We start from the raw sequence: 26,691 nt of genomic DNA, 5'->3' as shown, positions 1-26,691 counted from the left end.
AGTAAGCTGGCCCATTCCACCCAATGAGTGTCCCTCGCTCAGCCATGTCCGTGTTAACCTCTTAGACATGTACTCTCACTTAAAAGAAACTTCTCTTTTAATAAAGTTTACTATTTATTCCTTAAAAAAAAAAAAGGTTTATGGGCAATGGGAAGGGAAGGAACTGCACAGCTGAAGGGAACATTTTGAAAGAAAACTGTTCATTACTCGGATAAATATGTGAGCGTTGGAAGCGGAACAAAGAGTGAGACAGGACGAAATGAGGTTGACTACAATTTCATGTCTGCTACTACTTATGAGTAAGCAGGGGAACATCTGATGTAAAAGGTTAAGATTTCTACAATTCTTATGTAACAAAGAGTTGCAAATTTTAGGAATAAGCAGGCTATTTTCATGAAAGCCTGAAACTGCAGAGTATAATTTTCCAGATTAGTTACCTTTAGGTTATCTATTTTTAAGAACCAAGAACTGTTATCTAATCTCTGCCTTACCCCCCACCTCTTATTCTTTCTTTGTCCCCCTGTCTCCTGACCAGTCCAAGGCTGATAACATAGAAAAGCTCTACTAAGGGCTGGAAGGCAGGGCAGTCTCATCTACAGAATAATGTTCCTACTCCTAGGGAATAAAGCTTTCTTTTTTCTCATCTTTTTTAGTGGCTTAGACTCTCAACACTAGAGATACTATTACAGATATAGGAGAGTTGTAGGAAAAATTGACATTGAATGTTTTGTTTATTGGTTTTGATCCACACACAAAGAAACAGGCCTTGGTATTTGTTGTCTTACCTGAAAAACTTCCCAGGCGAGATGCTGTCATATCACCACCATCATAAATCTCAAGTGAGTCCCAATTCTGTTCTGTGGCAAAGCTGATCACCTGAATCTACCAAACAATAAAATTAAACTAATATTTACTTTCAGTTTGAATAAATTAATCCCATGGGGTTTTTCACAAGATTAAAACCACCTAAATACGAGAAAGGCAAAAAAAAAAAAAAAAGAAAAGAATCCATGAAAAAGCACCCGAAAATTTTCACAAATGGCAGTTTTGATATTGTTTTCACTCACCACATCTATTATTTTAATTCCAAGTAGAGAAACCTGATTCAAACACTATGTAGAAATCATAACAAAAGAGAAAGAGATTGTAGTCTATGTGTTGAAAATAGCCAATACAAAAAGAAATGAAAAAAATAAATAGAAAAGAATAAGAACTACCCCACAGGCCCAACCTTCGCACTAGTTATTTGAGGACTCATGCACTCACCTGAATGCCTGACCCCTCTGTAACTATGATTTTCCATATACAGTTTAAGTTGTTACCATATGGTTCAGGGTAACCAGGAGATAGGATTGTACCTCTCCGCTGAGTGAAATTGCCACTGCAAGGGACTAAAAGACAAAGTCACATTTAATAAAAATAAAATACAATAAAGAACAATATTAATTTGGTGTCTGATTTTCTTTTGGTGTGTGATTAGATTTTTTTTTCTTTTGGGTACACGTTCTGGGAATCGAACTCGGATCTCCCACATGAAAGGTGCACATTCTACCGCTGAGCCACCCCGTGCACCCAGGTGTGTAAGGACATTTTTGTTTTTAGTTTTTTTTTTTTGCATGAGCAGGCACCAGAAATCGAACCCAGGCCTCCAGCATGGCAGGCGAGAATTCTGCCACTGAGCCACCGTCGCACCACCCTCTTTTTTGTAATTAATTATTTATTTATTTTATTATCTATTTTTGACATGACTCCAGGATTTGAACCTGGGTCTCCAGTATGGCAGGCAAGAACTCTGCCACTGAGCCACGGTTGTCCACCATGTGATGAGATTTTAAGAGAAATTTTACATGTACTATGAAATTTTAATTGACGTTATTTAGCCAAGGCAATAGCTAGTCCTTTTTTTTAATTGGAAATACTATTGATTATTTTCTATTATGCTAATAAATTGAAGAACTTAAGTCTATAAATTAATTGTTTTAGGTTCTCAAAGAAAGGGCTTAGGGCTTTCCTTAATGCCAACTCTGATACTGATTCTCTTTAGCATAATTGATCTACTACAATTTAAGAACTTTTGAGAAACTTCTCTTTAAATGCAGACATATAATTTCAAATAATTTTAATGGGATTTTTATGAGCAAGCCCAGAGAAGAGAAGAGATGTGTAAAATGTACAAATGAATTTGACTGCCAATCCTGATTGCATTAGAGGATCTTATACAAATGAAGAAAATAAACTGTAACTAAAAATGTGATTGTTATTCAGTCTGCATTAACCTGTTGCTTTTCAAACATTCATCAGCATAAATTTATTAAAAGTTTATTACACAAGTAATATAGCCAATCAACATTATAATGATTTTTCCCCAAAATGAAATTATGTTGTATATTCATGGTTTTAGGGTTGATGACATACTTAATAAATACTGAGAAGGAAAACATGTCTCACATTTATCAATCTGACGAGTTATTTCATGAAACACAACAATATTTTTAGGGTTTGGCTGCTACTCAATTATTTCTGATAAAACAAATTATTCTTTAAATAGGTCACAAGCATGATCAATTCAATTTGTGTAGACAGGATAGATGCATTGGAAAGCAGTTTTCTAAAGCTGCTCCTAAATTCTGATTTATATCCTCATGCAAGTTATCAGATATCACGAAGACATGCTTACCTATACAACTTGGGATTGTGTCGTTCCACTGAGCTAAAGCATTAGGCACAGACTGACAGCGGATAGCTGTGGAGCCTTGGAGTAAGTATCCTGGGTTACATTCAAATCGAACAATTGAACCAGCTGAGAATTCAGAACCAATTCTCCTTCCATATCTGGGCTCTGGGACAGAGCTGCACTGTGTATCACTGGTGCGAGGAACAGCTAAAAGTAAAACACACACAGCACAACCATATGTATCTTCAGGAAGAAGCCAAGGTATTTCCTTGAAAAGGGATTCAAAATGAGTCCAGTGAGAGTTTGTGTTGATGTAGAAATTAATAATTTTTAAGTATGAATTTTTAGTTCCAAGCAGAGAAACATAATCCGGAACACTATGTAGAAATTGTGAGAAAAGGGAACGAGATTATGGTCTATGTATTTAAAACAGCTACTTTTTTGGAATACTTTCACCTTTATTTCATCCTCATATCAATTACAATAACCATCTTTCTAACTTAATTTTTAGACATGGCAACCAGGGCATAAGTAGAATTCATGCCTTAGGAAGATTGATTGATATTCAGGCAATTACAACTAATTGAACACTCATTTCATCCTCCTAGTGATAATGAGATGACTAAGAATTTATCTTCATACTTAAGGACCTTAGAGCCTAGTGAGAAAAGCCAATGTATAAAGGCATAGTTATACATGGCAATTGTGATATAATAATGAATGTGCTATGGGAAAATAGAAAAATTAAATAATTCATTACAAATGGAAACACTTGGAAGAGATTATCAGAGAAAGCTAGTTTAGGTCCCACTGGTGGGGGTAGAATTAGATAAAAAAATAGAGCCTATCATCTCTTTTCCCTGGGTCTTCTCATTGGAATCAGTTGTCCTTGGAGGGGTGTAGGGGCCAAGAGAGCAGTTGTGTTGGAGTGCAAGGGTGGAAGAGGTAGGATATTTCCATAAATGATCATTCTAATATTTAGTGAGATGGTGTGTAGTTTAAAATGCATGTTTAATAGTATAATTGCATGCTTTCCAAATGCAAAGAAAAAAAAAAAAGACAGCAAAATTCAATAAAGTATTCCATCTGGTGAAGCCATTAGGCTGCCTAAAGGTGTGATAAAGAAAAAAACAAACAGTTCTGACATCTGTCAGCTGGTAGCTGCCTGACACCAAAAACTAGGTTGGGATGTTCTCCTGTTAAAAATAAACAGTCTCACAGAACATCAAATCAGATGAGGTCACTCTGAGACCTCTTTGTATTCATATCTGATCACAAACATTATCAAGAACATTATGCAAAGAACATAAAAGACCAAAAATGTCCCTCTTTTGGTTAACAAGACTTCCTTACTAATTCTTATTTTAGCTTCATTCCATTCCTTTTACCTTCTAGATCAAAATAAGGCTATTCAATAATATAATCAGCCTCTTGACAGCACCCAATCCAGAGCAATTCACACTGCCTTGCGTCCTCTCCCAAATCCCCTAATACAACCAAAATCCTACAATAAGCCCTTCCTGATACCCTCTAACTGAGCCATCCCTAGGTTTCCCATGGTGTTTGGTTTTCCTTGTTGGAGCAACTAATAAATCCAATTTGTTTGATTACAGGTGCATTTGTTTTGGCCTTTGGATATTGGCCCTGACACGTGATTTTCAATGTAACGTACAGAGTGAGAAATCGATGTAGGGAATATAACAGAATTTACCAGCTTGAAGAACATTTTATGTTTATCACAAGGGGCATAGATAAAGCATGAAAAATATTTCAATTGGCAAAGAAGTTTGTCAAATCAACTCTTTGAAAACAGATCCACAAGTTTTGCACTCTGAAATCTATTTTGGTTTCGTTGTCCACTGTGTAAAGTCAGTATGTGTTTATCTTTAGGATAATAGTATCGCTAGGATTTCATTAGTCTCACTTCTTGTATTTCTCCACCCAAAACACAACCCCGTGAGAGAATGTATTCATGTACTCTATTCTCTAAAAAGAATGATTCTGTCTACAAACTGCTTTTCCTAGCATATTGGCAACATTTTTTAAATTGAAAATGTACTGTTACAGCCACCAGTTGTGTAATTGCTTCTAAAAAGGCAATTCCTTAGGAATGGACATCAGAAGATTATTCTGATTAAACTGTGTTTCACTAGTGTTGCAAACATTTTCTATCAAAAGTCTAGTCAATAAAATTATATACCGTTTAATTGCTATAGTTGAAATTATTAAGAATATACCAAAATTGGTCTTTTCTATAACTAAAAGTGGAATGCAAAATAATTATAATTTTCCATCATAATAAAATATTGTTTAAAATTTTATTTTTCATATTTTTCCACGAGTATTTTGTTACAATTGAATGGTGGTATGAAAGAAAAAAGTGATATCCCATGGAGACATTCACAATCAATTCTCAAGAATATTAAAAAAAAATAAGAGAGAGAGAAATATCTATAATAGTAACTTTTCTACCCAGGATAAACTACACTGAAAGTACTAGCTATTTGTGGTTCTACTTTTATCTAATTGGCTTCATTTGTATATTTCTAGAATATCATTGTCATTTCAGCTTTGACAAGACGAGGATCAGAATATTTTAGGCTACTTGGACTCATGGCCCTTTCAAAACTAGCCTCATGAAATTTCATCCTTGTCTATTTCAAGGAAAATAACAGAAAATGAATAACACCTGGATTTGCATGAAATTATAGAGGAGGATGATTAAAAACTGAAGAGACCAATTTTAAGTTTCTGTGAAAGTGGGACAGAGGACAGCTCTGCCATTGAGACATCAAACCTCCATGTAATGTCTCAGAAAAGAATAAAACAATGTTCTCTAACTTTTCCCTCTCGGCTAATTCTCTAGTTCCTGCCCTTAACCTGGGCAGCATCAGTTTCAGGCAGCATCAGAGAGAAATTCTATTTTCTATAGTAATTATTCTCTATCTTTTCGGAAATGTTTCACACCGCTGTGAAACAAAATTGAAATCAGCTCAGTGGAAAAGTGAAGAGGGAATAAGATCAGTCTGGAATAGAGGGTGATAAATAAAATGATTGACTTTTCAGACCAAATTATTATGTTGATTCCGAGAATGGATGCTGTCCTCTGGGGTTTTATAATGCTAAAGGTGGGCAGTTCTGTGAATATGTGCATATCTCTCAAGAAAAGAGACAAGAAAAATAATGCGGTAGATTTATTAATCACCTTTAACTACCGCAAATATTTTAAAGGACAGCTGCCTATATGTTGTTCTATGATTGCACCTCTTTGGAGCAGATGCAGAAAATTAATAATAAATCTGAATGCATGTAGGAATCACTCGCAATATCTATGTGAATTAGCCTTTTCTGCTTCATTTACTGACTGAGGGACATTTTCTGCTTCTTAGAGTCATTCTTCTCTGGAGGTCGAAAAATCTGATTCAACAAGTCATTGCTGGCCGACAAATTCAAACATATTTTACCGAATGATGAACAAAATTTTATGTCCAAATTTCTTTATACAAATTTACACATTTTATAAGCTCTAGATAGAAACAGGAATTTCTTAGAAGTGGAAATGAAACAACTAAGCCTCATGATGTATGCCATCAAAAAGCAGATGAGGGCTTGGTAAAAATAAACAAAAACATGTATTTGCATGCCTAGGAAGGACGCTAAGCAAGGAAAATCTTAGGGTGAATTCTTAACCAAACTTAGAAAAAAGGTTTTCCATGTTTCTTATGTTTTTTATTTTTTAACGATTCCTTTCAATTACCTTTATTAACATTAATGCCAAGGACAGTGAGTCTTTCCAGTAGAAAGATCCTAAAATAGGAAAGCCATGAGTTAGTCTGGGAAAATTACAGTGGGAAGGCTTGGAAGCAAGATGCTGTGTCAGATGAGGGTGGAGAGGGAATTCTAGACTTGAGTTGGTGACCCAGTAACTGCGACTCGGAAAGGCAGAGACGAGCCAATTGGCGTTTCTAAGTTGTGCACTGAGGGAAAATATGACAAAGCAATGGCTTCCTTTTCCCTTTGAGATATTCAGTAAAATCTTCAGTTTATTAATTTAAGTGTGAATGAATTATTTTGAGGAAACTCAAGGAGGTGTTGAAATTCTACATCAAAATAAATACAACAAAAACAGACTACATGTGGGAAAAGACAAGTATCAATAAAAGGCAAAAATAATAGTATGTTGATGAGACCCACTGTCAGTCACCAAGTTTAAATTAGACATACTCAACATATGCCGTAGTCACAGAGAAGAGAAGAGAAGGTCATGATTTTTTCTGTTAAGTATCAAGTAAGAGGAAAGAAGAGAATATTTGCTTTGACTTTGTTGGTCTCTGTTACAAAATATCTCACCCTGACAAAGTTAGATCTAGCTTTGAAAGACATAAATTTACAGCAAAAAAAAAAAAAAAAGAAAAATATCTCCAAATGCAATGCAACTACTTCGCAGAAAAGAATCAAAAGTCTATTCTAGTCCTGGGAGAAACACTGGCTGTGCTGGTTTTACTAAGAAATGGTTATATGGGTCTCCAACACGCCAATTTTCTAAAGCATTTATATCAGCAATTTGAACTACATGTGAATTTTGACTCTCTCATTGGTGTAAGAATGCATTGACATTATGTGCAATTCCACCACATATTTTCTATGGAATGACAAAAAATCATTAAAACTATATAATCATATTTAGTGATTCCATGTTCTGTCAGTATCTGACAAACCGTAAATGAGTTAGGGAGCTTAAGAAATGGAGGGGAGGCTACGAGAGTCCCCACATTCTTTGGAAGCTACAGAATGAGGGTGGGAAATACTTTCTTCTTGACGCCTGAAAGGAAATCTGAAAAGCTGTTTGAAAATGTTGAGTATTTAATAGCAAGTACTCCTCCCTCTGTCTTCAGGAGAGTTTGTTTATACAGGAAAAAATGTTACATGGGTCAAGAACTGGAATGATAGAATAATTAAAGACACCTCTTAGGAGAAGGAAAATTAGAATTTTTTCAGGATAAGTTCAGACCATAGCTTTGTTTCTACACCTTATTTGGCTAGCACATAACTGAGGTCCATGGCTGCTGATTCAAAGCCGGATGAAGGGTTGGACCAGCCTGAGTCCCATGTTTATAGAGTGCAAATTATTGTCTCACAAATATATTGCCAACATATGGTCAATTACTTCAGTCTCTACACTACTCTCTTAACTAGTGGCACGTGACTTGTGACGGCTCCATTCCTCTCAGACTGGCTAATGTCCCGTGAATATTCTTTACCTAGCACCCAGCAAACAAACAAAACTCCTCACAGGTACAAAGCATTCTATTATGAAGAGTCCCCTCATATCATCTTTCTTCGGATGCCCACATATCCTAACTTGCTTTTACTCCTTATTAAGACAGGGAAGAGGGAAACAGCAAAGCATAACTTATTAAAGTACTCCATTAAAAAGCCTCTGTGGTTCCTATTTCTTCACAAGTTCTTGGGCATGGTAATACCGTCATTAATGTCTCCCCAGTTGCAGAATCAGAGGCTATAGGTAAAGAACAGAGGTCTTGAGAAAATGATCTTTGTATACCTGGTCACATATAAAGTTCTTCACCCTGACACTTCTACACTTATTTTTCACTGAAGTCATTAACAGCTCTTTAGGACTGAACTAACTGTCTGTGAACGAGAGTTAGATATTCTATAACAATGGAAGTCATAAAGCTGCTGTGCAATTTTAAGCTTTAATAACTCATGAAAGAATCAGGTCGTAGGTGGTATATGAAAGCACTATTCAGAAAATTTCTCACAATAGAGTTCAAAAGATTTCTAGCCTTCAATATAACTACTATCTTTCAGGAAGCAGTGTTCAATTTAACTTTTCATATGTATTGAAAAACTTTCCCAGTTGCTGTTGTGTGACTTATACATTGCATTTACAATCCTAGTTCTTTAGCTCCAAAGGATTTAGCTTTGATAAAAAAAAAAAAAAAATCAAATTTTGCATAACCTCAGTGGTTGGAACAAGGCAAGAAATGGAGTTATACTGAAACTTTATCAGATTTTGAAAATGTTGGAGTCATCATCTCTTCTAAAATACTAGGAAAGTATATTTCTTCTAGAAATGATTTTCTTTTCCTTCTACCTTTCTGAATCATATATATTGTAGTGACAATACATTACTTTAAATTAAAAAAAAAACAAAACAATTTTTTTGAAGTATGCCTTCAAGGAAAACCTATGAAGATAGGATAGACATTGGGTCATTTGCATTAGATACTTCCTCGGATTACCAGATGGCTTTTCTACTCTTTATTAGAAAGTGAAAGAAACTTTTGAAGGCTGACAATGCCAATAACTTGTATTTTTCTAGTACTATCAATGTACGTTACCCAATCTCTTTATACATCACACCACCACCTTACTTTGATTTTCGAGTCTGCTCTTGGCAAAGTAACATTAAATTCATTTGACGAAAATTAAGAGACAGGTTGTTTAAACTGACTCCATAGAAGGTCCACATTTTAATACTGGTGTGATTATTTGCATTTAACCAAAAGGATAATTTAGAACAATGAAACTGACTTCAGCATCATCATTGTTCCAACAGTTATTATTTAACTTGGATGAAAGATATTTTTTATCTTAGTTACGTGTTTAAACAGATTTCTCACTCTTCATTCATCTCTATTTCATTTCACTGTTGAACACTGAAGAGTTTTTATAGTGAAGTATTTTGAAGGATGGATTTTGCAGCGTGAGATTATTAGGAATTATTTATAAATGATATGATGGTTATTCACTGTAATTATTTGAAAAACACAATATTTTCAAGAATGTTTCCTGGATAAATTTTTATTAAAGAGGAAATATCATGGCTAGGAAATGATTCTCTTCTGCTTTTGAAAAAATATTCGAAAGAAGTCGCTAATATCTCTAGCCTCAGGCAAAACAGAGACTTAGATAAACTAAGTATTGCTTCTTATTTTTGAATACACAGTTTATCTCTGAAGATAATAATCTCATTCAAATCTCAACCTGTGTCCTCATTACAAGTCAGATCCAAAAACATTCTTTGTGCTTCTGAAAATGTATGAAGAGTTTCTTTGGCACTTTACTGAGTTCATCTAATGAATATGCAAAATAAAGACGAAATACCAACAGTGAAAAATTCTTTACTTCCCAGAAAATGATCTTTGAGCAATCTCAAACATTTTGAATAAACTCCAAATTTAAAAATAAATATAAGGGTGTGTAGAAGTACTAAAGGTTAATAAAACAAAACAGATTAAATTGGTATTTAGCTAGGATGATACAAGCATGAGAGATTTCATAGCTTATTTTTTTTAATTGCCTTGATGAAATTTTAATATTATGTTTACAATAAGATGCACATTGTATAATGGATTTTAATTGTATTTTCATTAACATGATTGCTAAAACACCCTCATAAGTCTATTATGAAGCAGTTTATTTAATTAGATAAAATATATTTGCAATTATTTTGAAAATGTGAAATGCGACACGAAGGAAATCTGATCAATTTTGGTTTTCTTATAGTAGTGGATAAATAGGACATTATTGTGTTTTTGTAAGAGAAATACCAAATTTAAGTGCCAAAGAAATATATAATATTTTTTAAAAATTATTTTTATTACAGATATGTAAACAACTTAAATCCCCTATTTATCACAAAATGCAACTCAGATGCTTCCAGTACTTTGTCTGAAAGTAGTGGTATACTACTGTATTATGAGAAGATAAAAATGCAAAATATTTACCCTGGTAAACAAAATGGAATCCCCTGGCAGATGCACCACTTTTTGCGCTGAATCGGAACAGAATTTGATTTGATGTTGCCAAAGGCAATGTTTCTCCTGGAAATAAAAACAGAGATGATACATAGAAACCAGAAAACACATAGAACACTGGTGGAACATAATATTTTGGAAATTAATTGTCAATTTGCAATTTTAAATTAATATTTGAACTTTTAGAAAACATCTGTTTGGGGTTTAAGAACACAAACACATTGTTTCTATCAAGTTACTAAAACACTGTTCTTGTCTATGCCTTCTATCAATATGATTTTAATCATTATCTCATTTAAATTTTCTTTTGAAGAAAATACTGATAATGGGCCGAATGGTTGATGATACAGGATAGCTAAGTATAGGATGGATCATTTACTCAAAATCACCTTAGTTTGATAATTACTTGCTAGAATTTGGCTTAGAATCAAGAAAGTTTCTCTAAATTCAAAGCTGATTAAAAATTTTAAAGAATTCAGAACAAGCGTTCTGAAATATATTTTTAGCCTTTTCAAATACTTGGAAAATATGGGGAATGATTTTTCTCAAGCACATCTAAGGGGAGTGTCAATTGGCATAAGTAAGCACTTTAGAGGCAGATTTGTTCATATGTAGCATCAATTTAAAAATGCATGTTTTGATGCATTTCTAGGAATATATCTGGACATCGGAAGAAAATAACAGGTCAAAGGTCAAAAGACCTTTGGTTAATAATGGTGAAAAACTGAAAATAACTAAATTTTTAACCTTACTTTACCAAAGCCCATAATGCACATAGGTAATTGTATTGTGCTTTGGTAAATCTTAAAAATGTAACCTTAGTTCAAATAAAGAGCTAGGCTCATCAATGTGGGGTTGATTTAAATAAATTGTGCTATCTTGATACAAAAGAATAGTATTTGGAAATAAAGTAACATCATTTGATATATATTTATAGTTTTTATAGAGAAAGACCTCTATAAAATTTGAAATGAAAGAATGGGGTGAAAAATAAATTATGAAATAATATCTCGTGCTTAACAAAAGTCCCATCTATGTGCACTTGCAAATATATGTGCATAGAAGCATGCATATGTGTATTTATACCTGTGTGTGCAAGTGTAAAATATATCTCTATGTGCATTGAGGAATCCAGTTCTTTTCAGCATTTGCAAAGGCTTTCCCTGTTGGGCCTCCTGGTGGGAAGTAGGTGGAGCTGCCCCCCATACATACTAAGTCAAGGTACTACAGTTTCTGCAGGAAGTTGCAGTTAAAGACTCAGATCCCCCAGAAGGTTCTACTCTCACTCAGATCTACATTGCTAACCCAAGGTCATCCTCAGGTATCTTTGCTGAGACCTTCTTATGCAGGGGATGGGGGGTTGGGCATGGGAGATCTTGAAGACACTATCTTCCCCTTTGACTCAGGACTCAGTACTTTTCCATACATAGCCTGCTCCCCTCCCAGCCTCCAGCTCTCTACAACTGCAGAAGTCTTTGCTTGGTCATGAGACATCCATATACCTGAGCTGATCCAGCTGTTTCTTGTCCATTGGTGCTGGTATCATGGAGAAAAAGAGGGAGCTGATGCTTTTCCTCAGATTAATCTCTTGCTTACACCACTGCAGTAAATAACTAAAAGCTTCACTGTTTATCCATTTTGACTTTGATTGTTTTAATCTGCTACTTTCAACAACTGGCAGCTCACCTAAGCTCTCTCAGCTCAGCTCAGCTTTTGACATGCATGTATTTAGAAGTTGGGAGTGATTTATACCAAAATGTTCAGTGTTTATCTCCAGGAAGAAGATCAAGGAAGAATGGAAAATAAAATGCACAGGGAATTTTATCATTCCCCCCCCTTTTTTTTTCTTGCATTTGCCTCTTTTATTGAGACACCATTATATTTTCCACAATTTTGGTAAGTAAAATGATAAAGGCAAGGACTTTTACATGTAGTGTAAAATACTTTTGAAATCATATCTAAAATAGGATACAATTAAACAAGCAAATCTAAGATGATTCAATTCCTCATTCATCAAAAAATAAAAAAAGAGAAGAAACAGGAAAGTTTAAAATTAATCACCCTAGTTGTCTAAATGGAATTGAAGACAAAATTCTTTGAAAGCTTACCTGAATGAGACCCAGACAGCGAGCTGAGAAGCCGAGCCTGTGGATGGGCTCCGTCGAATAACTCTGCTAAATCATTCAGGGCTGTCTGAAAATAGGCAAACTGTCCAAATACGACTGTAAAATAAAGAAAATGGGTTGGACAATATGCTTTCTTTAAAAGTGAAATGGACATTTGGATTTTTACTACACATGTTTATTGTTTTCCTAAATGAAAATTTCCTCTTAGAAAAAATAAATATTAACTTTTTTCTTTGCTTTCTAAAAGTTTTCAATTGAACAAACAATTTTAAGTATAACTCTTTATCCATTGGCACTGAATAAAATGAGTAAATTACTGCTTTTCATATAATTTCAATATATAATGAGGATTGTTTTGTTCTTTTAATAACTATCACATGAGTAGAGTGGAAAAAGAGTATAGTGGAAAGACAGCCTTAATGATGTCTAATTTATTTTACAGTCATTAGTGACATTTTATTTGATGAACATCAGGCATAAGGATCAATGTCCATTGGATAATAAAGCACACTAATTTGGTGAGGAATTTAAAATTCCTTACAAAAGTTCTCATAATACCAACTGTATTTTAATTCATTACAATTTATATACGATTCAACATTATATTATAGGAATTGTTTACTGTTGTTTTTCTACAATTTTTTTTAAAATTTCATGTTATATAAGTTGCAGAAACAAACCTCCTCCAAGTAAAAATAGCTATGTATTTGGCTACTTCAAATTTAATCAATGCTTATATATTCAAAATGATGATACAAAGGGACTTTACAATATTTCGGAAAAACCTGTGATTTAGTATGTATTTTCAAGCAATGAACAACTAATCTTTTTCTTGTTTATATATAATATTTGAACCAAAGTTATTCTTAAATCATTCTGAACTAGAAACAGAAATGTGTATATTAATTTTACATATCAGAACTCTAATGGAAAGAATTAATATAAGTGGGAATAAACAAAATGGCAGGGAATATAACTATAATAATGTGCATATATATAATAGAATATATATATATATATATATATACATATAACATGTATTTTAAGATTTTATGATTTACTAGAGATTAACACAATTAAGGAAATCATGAAGGCAATGTGGATTTTCCTAATAATCTAAAAACTTGGTAGTATCTGGAACGAGAGAAAGGTAGGACTTTATCATGTCTGCAAAGTTCTTATACAATAATCCCATCACCCTCTTCTGAAATTAATTAATTTTTTTTTATAATGTTGGAGGCAGAATACCTGAGTCCTTTAATTGGTACAAGATGAATTATCTATTCATAATTCTTAATTTTGTTTGGAAACATTGAGCAAGCATCAATTTTATGCTGCAAACTAAGAAGGAAGGAATGAACAAGAGATGGTCTTTGTCTCAGGCCTATCACACTCTAATATATGCAGTAGTTTCCACTATAGCTACAGATTTAATGTGTAGAACGCCAGTAAAGAAGAGAAACACCTCACACATTCTGGAGATGGTCACACAAGCCTTCCTTCATGAGACGGTATTTGAGCTGAGTTCTACCCTTTGACTGATACTCCAATCTAATGAGCAGATGTCTACTAGAAGAGATAAACTGCACAATAATAACTAAGCTGTAGCTGAATGTGATAAGGATGTGACAAAGTTCCTACAGAGGGTTATCAGGGTTTAAGCCATGGGAATGGCTATTTCTAGCTATGGGGAAAGTGGATGTTTCATGAGAATAGTTAGCATTATAGATAATCCTTAAAGGGTGAGAATGTAATCCTTTTTGGTATTTAAGAATAGAACAGGAGAAAATTATTTCAGCAAGAGGAATATAAAAAACAAAATTCTAGAGGTGGAAAACGTGATGAATAGTCTGGTTTGGCTCACACTCAATGGATAACAGGAAGAGTCGGAAGTCATGTTGCCAAAGTTGTTAATAACCTAATTCTTTGGTTCCTCAAAAGCCTGTCTGAAACATGTAAGCTACGCACACAGGCAAGCCAGTGAGGAGTGCTTATCAAGATTCTAGCATGATCATACGTTTATTTACAGAGGATACTTTGGTAATACTTTTGGATGAAAATAGGGAGATAAGAAGGATAGCCAAAGACCTATCTTAAATGTCACTTCCCCTTTAGAGTTTGTGGCAGTGATTCAGTTGGTAGTCTCTTCCTACTAAGCAAGGATCACGCTGCCCCATAACATATAGTTTGTACATCTGCTTTACACACAATATTATAGACCTCTCTAGGGCAAAGATCATATTTTATGCTTTTGTGTCTCTGGAATTTATCACAATATCTTACCGAATTAACTAGTATCCCAGAAAGAGTAGGGAAGAGGGGAATAAAGCAAAAGATAAGACCTTATTGATTTCATTAAGACTCCGTGTAATTATTTTATCCCAAACTAAAATTGTATGCCTAGTAGAATGTGATATTTCTGTGTCATTACACCTTTCATATTGAGAAATTAGAAATAACAATTCGAATACGGTTATGGCATTTCTCCTGCTGAAAAAAACATATAATTATGTTGCAACTCAGTACATTTTAAAATAAATAAAAGTCTTAGAAAATTTTTGCTATTTTACACTGATACATGTTTTTCATCAGGTGTCCACCAGTAAAATAAAAGGAATATTGATGGCAAACTAATTGGAGGAATGTTGTTGAGCATTTAGGTAAACAAAGTTTTTGTTCAAATATGGAATTAATTCAGGCTAAATCATCGATCTCAGTTCAGAGGAATTGGTGGAGCATGAAAAATTAAAATCTAGAAACTAAGTTTAATGGTTAGTTTATTAAAAGAAAGGAAACATTTCAAAACCCATTCATTCAATTCTTAAGTGAGAATACTATTCAAAGAATAAGAAGATTCATTTATTTTTTGTTTTGGAGGAAACTAGTCCTTCTGCCCAGTTCTCCATGAATACTTCTCAGATTATACACAGTCTTCTTAAAAATGCATGGAGAGCCTAGTAAAGTTCTTCTCTAAAATGTGAGCATTTTTGAAAACATACCCAGATAGTAACTAAATGGAAGGGTTTAAGAGACCAATCAAGTGCTATCAAAAAGGATGAATAGGGCACATGATTTAAAATGCCTGAGTCTGAAGTAATCACTAAGCCTAGGTTATTTTTAGGTTTTAAGGGCCCTGTGAACAAAAATGGAAATTCATAGAAATCCCTTCTCTCCCATATGCCAGTTTCTTACCCAGCAATTACCACTCTTGTCCTATAACTGTATTTATTAAACAAATGTTTTACCTCAAATTCTAGCATTACAATTTTAATTTTTCTTTATCTCTATGAGTGGATAGCTACTATTTTGAATGTAAAGAAAAATTTTGGTGATGTAGGGTTTTAATTTTCATCTATGAGAAGAATATAGTCTATAAAATTTTAAAAGCAAGCATGCAGCTTAATCCGGAAAAGAATCCAAGACAAAAGAGTCCAAGAAAATCAATTTTCTTTCTCAAGAGTGAAAGTAGGGGTACAAGAACATAAAATTAGGCTAAATCAAGGGCTCAGGACCAGAGAAGTTCCTTCTAAAAGTGAAGTCATTCTAGAAAACCGGCTTAGACTGGAAGTGAAATTTGGGAGAAGAATCTCAGAAGTTAGGTTTCACGAGGTGAAAATAGAACTATGCGGAAGTCAGAACTCAGGCTGTTTTTAAGTCTCTAAAACACTCAAAAGTTGGTTCAATTACCAATGATTTCCATTTTAATCTGATCATTAAATTTATGTGACAGTTATGTACAAAATGATATAAAATGTTCTTCTACTACACAGGTTACTTTGCAAATCTCCCTAATACATAAAACACTCAATTGAACTAATGATATCGAAAAAAATAACAATGTAGTCAAACTACTTTTCTCTGATTATTCTAAATCAAAAACATAGATGGAATTTTAAGTCTTTTATATTATATTAGTACAAGAATTATAAAGGATATTATGTAGGAGATGCTTAGAAAATCTGCTACTTTGATACAACTCTTTTGTATTATTTTAATCTATTAAGGGCTAGAATATTTGTATATAAAATAACAGAAAATTTAACTGAAAGAAATATGACAGTACATTAAAAACAATAAGAAATCCTTACCAAATTCCTTTGGTACAGTTATTGAATAGAGGCATATTTGACCAGCTGTGTAATTATGGGGGTAGTTTGGTGACAAAACTACCCCTTCTGATCCAGCATACTGGCCTCCACAGGGAGCTGAAAATAAAATAACCAAATATTATATGTTGTCCTTTAATAATACTGCATGTAATGGTTATCTCAGCTAAAACTGAAAAGTAGTGATTAAAGGAGTGGCATGCCATATTTACTTAAAAGCTTAAACTATTCAAGTTATATATGGGCTGTACATTGCTATCAAAAATAATAAAGAAATGAAAACAAGGATTTAGCAGGTTAGAGTAAGAGTAATTCTACTTGGTTGGAAGACATAATATTTTTAAGACCTCTCTCAGATTTGCTAAAATAATAATGAAAACCATTATAAGAATAATGATACCAATATGAAAACAGGCATGTTAAAGATAGATTAAGTTACTTTAAAATTCTCAGGATTGGGTGGGCCATGGTGGATCAGCAGGCAGAGTTCTCGTCTGCCATGCTAGAGACCCGGGTGTGATTCCTGATGCCTGCCCATGCAAAAAGTAAATAAAATTTAAAAATAATGATAAAAAAATTCTCATAATTATCTGATTGATATCATTCACATATTAAATATAAAAGATTATTTCACTTCTCTATTGTTATGGTACTATAGGACTAAAAGAAAAATAACTGTTTTGGTTTTTAGTTTAGTTTACTTTTGTCTAACTTTTCATCTTATAGATGCAATTATTAATACTTCTAGTGTCTCCTCTATAAGTTTATTTTAAGTTGAAGTAGTCAATAACTACAAGGTTAGGACAGATAAAATAATGGGCTGGTATACAAAGAGCTTAGTATATGTGTGTTTGTTATGTCTATGTTTATAACTATATATCTATATCTATATATCTATGCCTATATATCTATGTATATCTCTACAATTTGGGCGCATGTATATGCATATATACACACAGATATGTATTTATTCAATTTTATATTTACCAAGTGTCTACTATGTGCAGTGCAAGTATTATTATTTGGAAATTTATTGACATTTATATTTCAAATAGGAAAACATAGGCAATACTCCTATTTTCTGCTCCCTGCCTCCATTCCTAAATGGAGCACTTTTCTCCATTTCCCTTCAAATGCCAAATACGGCAAGCAGGATAACTATAGCAATAGTAGCAAGCTCTATATACTACCTACTAACAAAGAATCTCTTTCAAAGAGATTTCTCCACAAATTGGTGGAGACAATTTAATAATTGCAGTGCATGTGTGTATATGAGCATGAGTATTTATGTTTGTGTGTTTTCATTTTTCCATGGTTACTTTGGCATTGACCTTGCTGAGAAAATAAGAAAACAGTGTAGCACAGACTTTCAAAATACATTTTTTTGAGGGGGTGCATGGTCCAGGAATCAAGCAGGTAGAAAGGTGAGCATTCTACTACTGAACCACCCATGCACCCTCAAAATACATTTTAACGCATCTAAAAATTCAAAAATTTTTGAATTTCAATTAAATCCAAGTCATTTGATAATCCATTTTTGAATTAAATTGTCAATATTTTGATTTTTCATACTTTATATAAGAAGTGTCCAAGTTTGTTCATCTATTTATTTGTAGGCCTGTCACTAGAACAAAAGCAGCCTTAACTGCTATTCTATTATACTTTGCACCATGCCACTTTGGTATCTTGACAGTTTGCCTTATCTTGAATGTATCTTAACGATATGAATAAGAATTTTTTTAACATTTGAGAAAGTTTCTATTTCTACAGTTTTTCTTTCATGATATGACAATTTTCAAGTACTAAAAATAAGATTGAAATTAGAAACAAAATCCTAATCTTTTGAGTGGTAATTGGCACACTGTTAGATCTTAACTGATAGACAAAGCATTCTCACAATTAAACGCTTTAGAATATATTGACACTAATATCAAGGCAATTCATTATTGAGTCGACAAAGAGAATTAATGATTTTTTGAGAGATTTTCTAAATCCATACATTAGAGTGGCTTGGAAAACCTGCCATTTTCTAAAAAGCTTAGGAAAACAGCTCAGACATCTGAAAGCTTTGATTTATTTAAGAGTAACTAGAGGGAATTCCACTCAAATAAATTGAGGTCTTCATGCTAATGTCTTGATCCAGAAAAATTTTGTCATTGTCAAACACTTACATACTTTTACAAAAATTGTAATAGAAGAAATATTTTCACTTTTACATGGATAAAATTTCTATAGCTAAACTTCAAAACTAAGGTCTCCAACTAAACGCTTGGCAGCTCAACTCCATAAGTTTAGACACATGACAATTTTCTTTTTCACCTCAAACACATAAACTCAGTCAAATTATTGCAGAACTATTTCTTTTTAAAAATCATAAAGTTCAAAGTTTCAAAATTAATTAAAAATGGAGACTGGGGTTTATATTCTTTTAGCCCAGTCATATAAAAATCAAACAGATCATTGTGGAAGTACCCTTTTATCTCTAAAAAGCCATATATTTAAAAATTAAAATGATAAGCATCAATAAAAAGTGGAAATAAATAATCATTTGGGCCAACATTTTGATGCCCAAATTATCAGAAAATAGAATCTTATTATTTTATTAATTAAAAAAGATTAACTAACAAAACATTTAGAAATCATTTCATTCTACATATACAATCAGTAATTCTTAACATCATCACATAGTTGCATATTCATCATTTCTTAGTACATTTGCATCGATTTAGAAAAAGAAGTAAAAAGACAACAGAAAAAGAAATAAAACGATAATAGAGAGAAAAAAAAAAAACACTATACCTCACAAGCAGCTTCCTTCAATGTTTTAACATAATTACATTACAATTAGGTAGTATTGTGCTGTCCATTTCTGAGTTTTTGTATCCAGTCCTGTTGCACAGTCTGTATCCCTTCAGCTCCAACTACTCACTATCTTACCCTATTTCTATCTCCTGATGGTCTCTGTTACCAATGACATATTCCAAGTTTATTCACTAATGTTGGTTCATATCAGTGGGACCATACAGTATTTGTCCTTTAGTTTTTGGCTAGTCTCACTCAGCATAATGTTCTCTAGGTCCATCCATGTTATTACATGCTTCATAAGTTTATTCTGTCTTAGAGCTGCATAATATTCCATCGTATGTATATACCACAGTTTGTTTAGCCGCTCGTCTGTTGATGGACATAGAATTTCATTTTTACGAAAGGCATCTGCTAAAATATTTTATCAAGTAAAACTACAAAGATTTATTTTGTCCAATGACAGAATGAAAGAGAATTACTTTACAGTAATATAGGACACTTTAAAAACTAAAAAAAAAAATGAAATGGAAGAAAACTAGCCTGGCACTTTAGGTCCTTTACTATTTTGATAAATTATGCTCAAGACTATACAAGTTTCCTCAGATTTAAAAGATAAACATCAAAGCTACATAGTATATTCCAGCCATGAATATACATTTGTGAACTTGAGAAAAACATGATGAAAACTATAATTTAATTCTTAATAATGATTTTGCTTGTGCTAATCTAACAAACAAATACTATCCTCGTGTTAGAAATTCTTTTATATTAATGTGGAAATATACGAAAAATAAATATGTGCATTCTATTTGGCAATTGCAGCATTAAACAGATAATTTTCTAAACAAAAAAAGACATATAAAAATACTCATTTCAGAGGGTAACTAGAAAACTGTTCATCCATTTGATTAATTGGAATATATGTCTAATATGTAAAGGCAAACAAATGCAATAAAATCATATGTAAACCAAAACCAACATTATCAAACAACATCCACTTTGATCCATAAAAATGGTTCTTGAGTGTTTCAATTTTAGTTCTACTTCTATAAGCAAACCTCACTGCTCAAAAACTGTAGGAAATAAATGAATCACTAAGAAAGAAATTATAATGTGCATTTCAAACAAACTAGTCCAAAATGCACTGACTTTATTCCATAATATATGCAAGATAAAAAATGTTAAAATATAGCAAAATCTTCCCAAGTAAAATTGATCTAAGTGAGCCACAGGCATTGATTTCATGCACAAAATGTACTGTTCTCCATGAAAAATCCCAAATACACTATGGGGAAAGTCATCTCTGTTTTATTTGGAATATCAAGTTTTATTTAAATGTAAATAAGATAGCATAGGAAAAAGTTAGTGTTTTATGTTTAATCCACTTAGATGTCCGGGAAACAAAATTGTACTTGACTTCATAGATCTTCAGACATGGAAAATAAATTATTTATAATTTAAAATGTGATTGAATAGTTATTACTTATTCTGCTGTGAACCAATATTCAAAGTGGCTTTCTTTTTCCTGTTTATTCTATGGATAAAGCATTGTCTTTTCTACAGCAATAAATTAATAATGCATTCATAAGGGAACTAAAGTCTAAACTTTGTGATCTTTCCTCAATATAAGCTGCCGGCTTTTATCTTCCTCGTATTGTTTCCCTTGTATAATCTGTATAAGGATGTCCAAAGTGAGATACAAACATAACAGCAGGTACAGAGACCATTTTATGAGGTAGAAGAAAAATACTAGAAATTTTATCCAAAATTATATCTCTTTAAATGTTTATGTTCATGTATTACTTATGTGGTTAGTATACATCTTCAGAGAAGTGCAGTATCTTTAAATGCTTTGCATCTATTGGGATTGCCTGTGTAATAATTATGTGTTGTTCAGACACAAGATCAAAAGAGTTTGAGATGATTGTCCTTTGCCATTGCAATATTAAATGATCGTTTATGCTATTTGTATGGAGGATTATGATTCTCTATTTATAGAGTATTTACTCTGTTGCAGGCACTTAAGAGTCTTTTGCATATCTCATTTAATTCCTGTGACACTTATGAGGTGGGTATTCCTATCCCACTGGGGACCAGTGTTACTGGTCTGAAGTTGCAGATATTAGGCACTGAAGTTAGGATTAGGCTGCCTCTGAAAGGCACATCCTAAAATTAATAAATCTGGGCATCTTCCCTAGCCCCTGCCCCTTGACAGGTTACGTTCCTTTAGGAAAGCGAGGATTCTTAGGACCTAGGAAAGTCAGTTGTTCACTTGAAAGCTATGATAAATGTCAGGACCATAGTCAGGAACCTGGGAACGTGGGGCTTTTGCCACTTGACCACTCTTGTTAAACCTTACTAGGCATTTTCCCATATTCAGCGGTCAAGGGGTGGCCAAAAGGTGGCCAGCTATGGGAGAGGAGGGTGTGGAGGTGCAGGCCAGCTTTCTACTCTCATGCAGATGAGGCTGCTCCTGGCTCAGGACAGGAAAGGGAATGGGCAGATGCAGAGCGCCTAATTGGACTCTTGCTGTGATGGGTGGAGGGCCTCAGAGGGCCCCCAGTTTTGGATTTTAAACCTTGTTGACCTTGTAGAGACAGACCCAAGTCCTAACTTTTAAGAGTAACACCAAACACCCTCTCTTCCTCCAAGTCCATTCTGTTTTACTTCCTCCATCACATACAAGCAAGGTGAGACAATTTCTACTTATTTTCAGATCCATAAGATTTTTTGCTTGTTTCAGATTTTTAACTTTTTTTTACTGAACAGTATAACATATATACAAAGCAAAGAAATAAAAAGGCAATAGTTTTCAAAGTACTCTTTGACATCTAGTCACAGGATGGATCCCAAATTTTTTCATGGCAGATCTGTAGGATTTTTGTTTTACTTTTTAGGAAACTTACAAAAGAAAGATTCTATAGTTCTCAATTTCCAAAAAATCTCTCAAAGTAACTTACAAAATAACTTTTACATAGGGTTGTTTAGCATTTTTTTATTAAATAGATCAAGAGATAATTAATTGGTCTTTAGAATCATTTAAATTATAATAATAATTCACTGTCTAGAGCTAGTCACAAAATACCTTTATATAATTAATAATTATATTTGTATATTACTAGTATATTACTCTCTCTGTGTGTATGGGTGACCTCAAATTTAAACTATAACAATAATAAATATTGAAAATGGAGTTTTGAACATATTGTTCTACAGTTTGAAATGAATGAGATTTCTTATACTCTTCCAACTCTATTGGTCTACTGAAATCTACATAAAAGGCATTTATATATTTCAATATAATTAATATAAGATTCTGCACATGTTAACTTTTTAAAAAATAATGTTTTTAAAGTCTATTATTTATATTTAAATTTTCCTGTCATCTTTGCAGTAATCAGAGGATATTACATAGATATTATCGTTACTCTTATATAAAAGAAATGGAATTTAACAGGTTTTGAACCATTTTTTTTAGCTTGCATATCTGTTTAATAATGCAGCTGGAACTAGTTTATCTCTTTGTGATCTTTCGCATGGACTTAAATGCTGCAAACAGTTACCTCCCTATGTCTACGCTTTGCAATATGCCATGAGATCTGAAAGAGACGTATACGTATATTTGCAGCAAGAAAACTCACAGGACCTAACCTATACTTTGAATATGTTTATGAAATTAATAAAATCAATATATTTGGAAGGTAAATTAATACCCCACAGAAGAGGATTGTGATGAAACTGAATCACAACATATTGGTAAATTGAGGCATTAACATAATGCAAAAATATCATTTGGACAGTGTACACTATACATGTGGAAGCCACAAAACATTTACTTCCTCCTTTGTGTAGTGAAAATTTAACACTGCAGAAAGTGAGATCTGGCCTTTGCCCTTTGCTTCTTGGAGGTTATCTCTAAACCCTTGGAATGTATGCATTTCTGTCTTTTCTGTCTGAGGTTCTGGGGGAACTGGGTAGTAATAGCATGATTTAGGGTGGGTATATTGTTTTAAAACTATTATGTACCCCAGAAAAGCCATGCTCTTTTAATCCAATCTTGGAGGTGTAGACTTAACATGGGTTGTGGGTGAGACCTTTTGATTAGATGGTTTCCATGGAGATGTGACCCACCTAATCATGAGTGGAATCTTTTGATAAGATTATTTCTAAGAACATGTGACTCCACCCAATCAAGGTGGGTCTTAATTAGTTTACTGGAGTCCTTAAAAGAGCTCACAGAGAGAGAAAGAGAGAGAGAGAGAGCTCAGAGCCAACACCAAGAGCAGAGAGATGAAACCAAGACACAGACATTTGGAGATGCTAAGCTAAGGAAATCAAGCTCAGAGTTTGTCTCAGAAAAGCTAAGAGAGGACCCACAAATGTTTAGAGAGAAAGCCTCTGGAAACAGGAGCCGAGAGAGCCATTTGATATCAGAAGTCAGGAGAGAGTGACAGCGTATGTCACCATGTGCCTTCCCCTGTTACAGAGAAATCCTGGACACCTACTTCTTTCTTCAGAGTCAAGTTATTGTTCTCTGGATGCCTTAATTTGGACACTTTCAGGGCCTTAGAACTGTGAGCTCATACCTTAATAAATCCTCTATGTAAAAGCCAACCCATTTCTTGTACATTGCATTCTAGCAGCATTAGCAAATCAAAACAGTGGGGCTTTGGGTCAGGTGGTTTTAGCTCAGTTTCCTGGAGGGCCGAAGACTGAAATCTGTCACATGGGCCGTTATTAACCTACATCAGAAAGCCCAGTAAAAACTCGGGCACCAAGACCTGGATGAGCATCCCTGGTTGCAACATTCTGTGTGTATTTTCATGCAAAGATGCTGGAAAAACAATACTGTCCAAGACTATTGAGAAGGAGAGCTGAAATTCTGTGTTTGGGACTTTCCTGGACTCTGCAATTAATCTCTTCCCTTGGCTGCTTTTAATCTATATTCATTCTTTCCAGTAAATCATCACTGAGAGTACAGCTGCATCGTGTGTTCTGTGAGTCCTAGCAAATTATCAAAACTGATGTTGGTTTTGGGAGATCCCCAAACCAGATTGGTGTCAGATGTGAGAGTGGTTTTATGGACTGTAATCCTTTGACTTCATTCTTTCTGTATTCTTGATCTTGTATATTTGAAAATCGAAGACCTCAATAATTATTCCTACATCCATTATTAAAGAATAAAAATATGTAAGAACAGGAAGGTACAACAGGATGTAGATATTCATCATAATTGTTTTAGTCATTCATTGTTTATTTACCTAGAAATTATTAAGTTCCTACTTTAGGCCAGTAATCATGCTAGTAAGACCTGGTTCCTTAACTTAAATGTTCGCAGGCTCACAAATGATAAATGCAGGAACATAGAAGTAACAGAACATATAGGGCATTAGGTTTGGATTATGTGTTTATTTTCTGTTTTGTTTTGTTTTGTTTTGCATGGGCAGGCCAGGAATTGAACCTTTCTGGCATGGCAGGCAAGAACTCTGCCTGCTGAGCCATCGTGGTCGCCCTCTGTTTTTTTTTTCATGTGCTATTTTTTTTAAGTGCCATCGTTAGTCTCTCCTGTGGTGAGGGGGGGTGGAAGCATTAATTTAATATTTTTTTTATCTAATTGAACTAGTCTTTGGGTTGGTCCTGAAATAACTTGGAAATCAATTTTTATTTGACAAATCATGGGGTCTTGCCTTCTCCTTTTTCTTTACCTTTGTTTTTTTAAGTATACCATGCTATTCACAATTAGGAGCACAAGTCACATTCACAGCTTGATGAATTTTGCCCATGGAGCCCTCAAAACCACAGAGCATGGCCATCAACCAAAGCCTCTCCTATTCCCTCCCTGTCAGTGAACCATCTGCAAAAAGCTACTATTCTAACTACAATCACTAGAGATTACTTTCATCTATTCTTGAAGTTAATCATACATTTTAAAAGAGGATTTTAAATTTATTCATTTAATCTCTATGTAAAAAATTGCAAACTATTGATGTTTGGTGGGGAAATATCACATCCTTGTATATAGCTTAAAGAATATTAGTTAGTGCTTTTATGTAGAAGATAAGTCTGGAATACACACACAAAAAGAGTTAAAATACCAAACTACGTAAGTGAAAGAAAATTATTGTCCTCTTCTAGAAACCGTGGGAATGACTAATAATTTGCTAACTTAAATGATTCAAGAATGTCAAATATTTATTATGCACTAGTTTTATAGAGAGGCTAACAACTGAAGGGGAGTATGGTATAACATGTGAAGCCTTTTTAAAATGAGATCTTGCATTCAAAAAGAGAGTTATTAATTCGTGTGTATGTGGGAGAGGTGGAAAAAATGAGTCAGCACATACCATTACAGGAGGGTAAGATCCTGTTCCAGGCTGGTTTCCCATCTGCACCGATCACACATGTGATGGATGGGGTCAAGAATCTTATATCCAGAATCACACTGGTAAGTAATCGTTGAGCCAAGTTTGAAGTCTGTTCCAATTCTTGTCCCATTCATTATATTTCCAGGATCAAAACAGGCTTCCTTGGTTTCTTATAGAAGAAATGAGAGCAAAAATCTTAATTTTTTGTTTGTTTGATTGCTTGTTTCCTTATTTATTCAAGTTCCTAAAACAGTTTCTGGCATACAAAAAAAAATGCCCAGAGATATTTATCAACTGATAAATGACACAATTAACCTATTAGTCAAATATAGGAATAATAGGAAAAACTCCTTTATTCAAATGTTATTTCTCCTAAAAATTATATTCTTCCTTTTTAATATATTTATTACAGAATTGGTATTGGCTTACCTTCATCTGGATAAAAAAAATAGAGCATTATATTTTTATATACTCATACTTCTTTTTTTGGTAATGGATTTTAATACTGAACCACAAAATTTAAACTTATTCTTTCATCTTTCGTACATGAAATCATAGAAACATATAATTGTGTCATGACTTCAAGAGGAGATTGGAGAATTAGCCTTCTGAAAAGGGGACTGGTTTAATTCACGAAAATTAAGAGCTCTTTCTTATAAGGATAACGGAAGGTAGACTCATAGCATAAACATAGAAAGATGCTCGGATGATTTTACCACTCTCTTTGAGTGGTAGGTCCTAGCAGGGATGAATGTTTAACTTAGTAGAAGAAATATATTTACTAATTGATAAGGTCAAGCACTCTAGTGGAAACTTTTCTGAAGGGTCTCT

General features: G+C 33.5%; 1 protein-coding gene across 1 annotated transcript in view; it reads right to left on the bottom strand.

Annotated features, from left to right (window-relative positions):
- Positions 1-26,691, bottom strand: part of CSMD1 (CUB and Sushi multiple domains 1) — a 519,811-nt gene that overhangs the window by 294,153 nt on the left and 198,967 nt on the right. Inside the window, 8 exon segments of the mRNA XM_077151716.1 lie at positions 786-882; positions 1,267-1,391; positions 2,678-2,881; positions 10,429-10,524; positions 12,567-12,680; positions 16,673-16,789; positions 25,840-25,907; positions 25,909-26,029. Of these exon segments, the coding sequence (XP_077007831.1) occupies positions 786-882; positions 1,267-1,391; positions 2,678-2,881; positions 10,429-10,524; positions 12,567-12,680; positions 16,673-16,789; positions 25,840-25,907; positions 25,909-26,029 (942 nt within the window).

The sequence above is a fragment of the Tamandua tetradactyla genome, chromosome 3 (assembly GCF_023851605.1).
Source record: "Tamandua tetradactyla isolate mTamTet1 chromosome 3, mTamTet1.pri, whole genome shotgun sequence".
In the NCBI taxonomy this organism is placed as follows: domain Eukaryota; kingdom Metazoa; phylum Chordata; class Mammalia; order Pilosa; family Myrmecophagidae; genus Tamandua; species Tamandua tetradactyla.
Note: the sequence above shows the minus strand (reverse complement) of the source record. Positions and strands in the feature narration are given on the sequence as shown.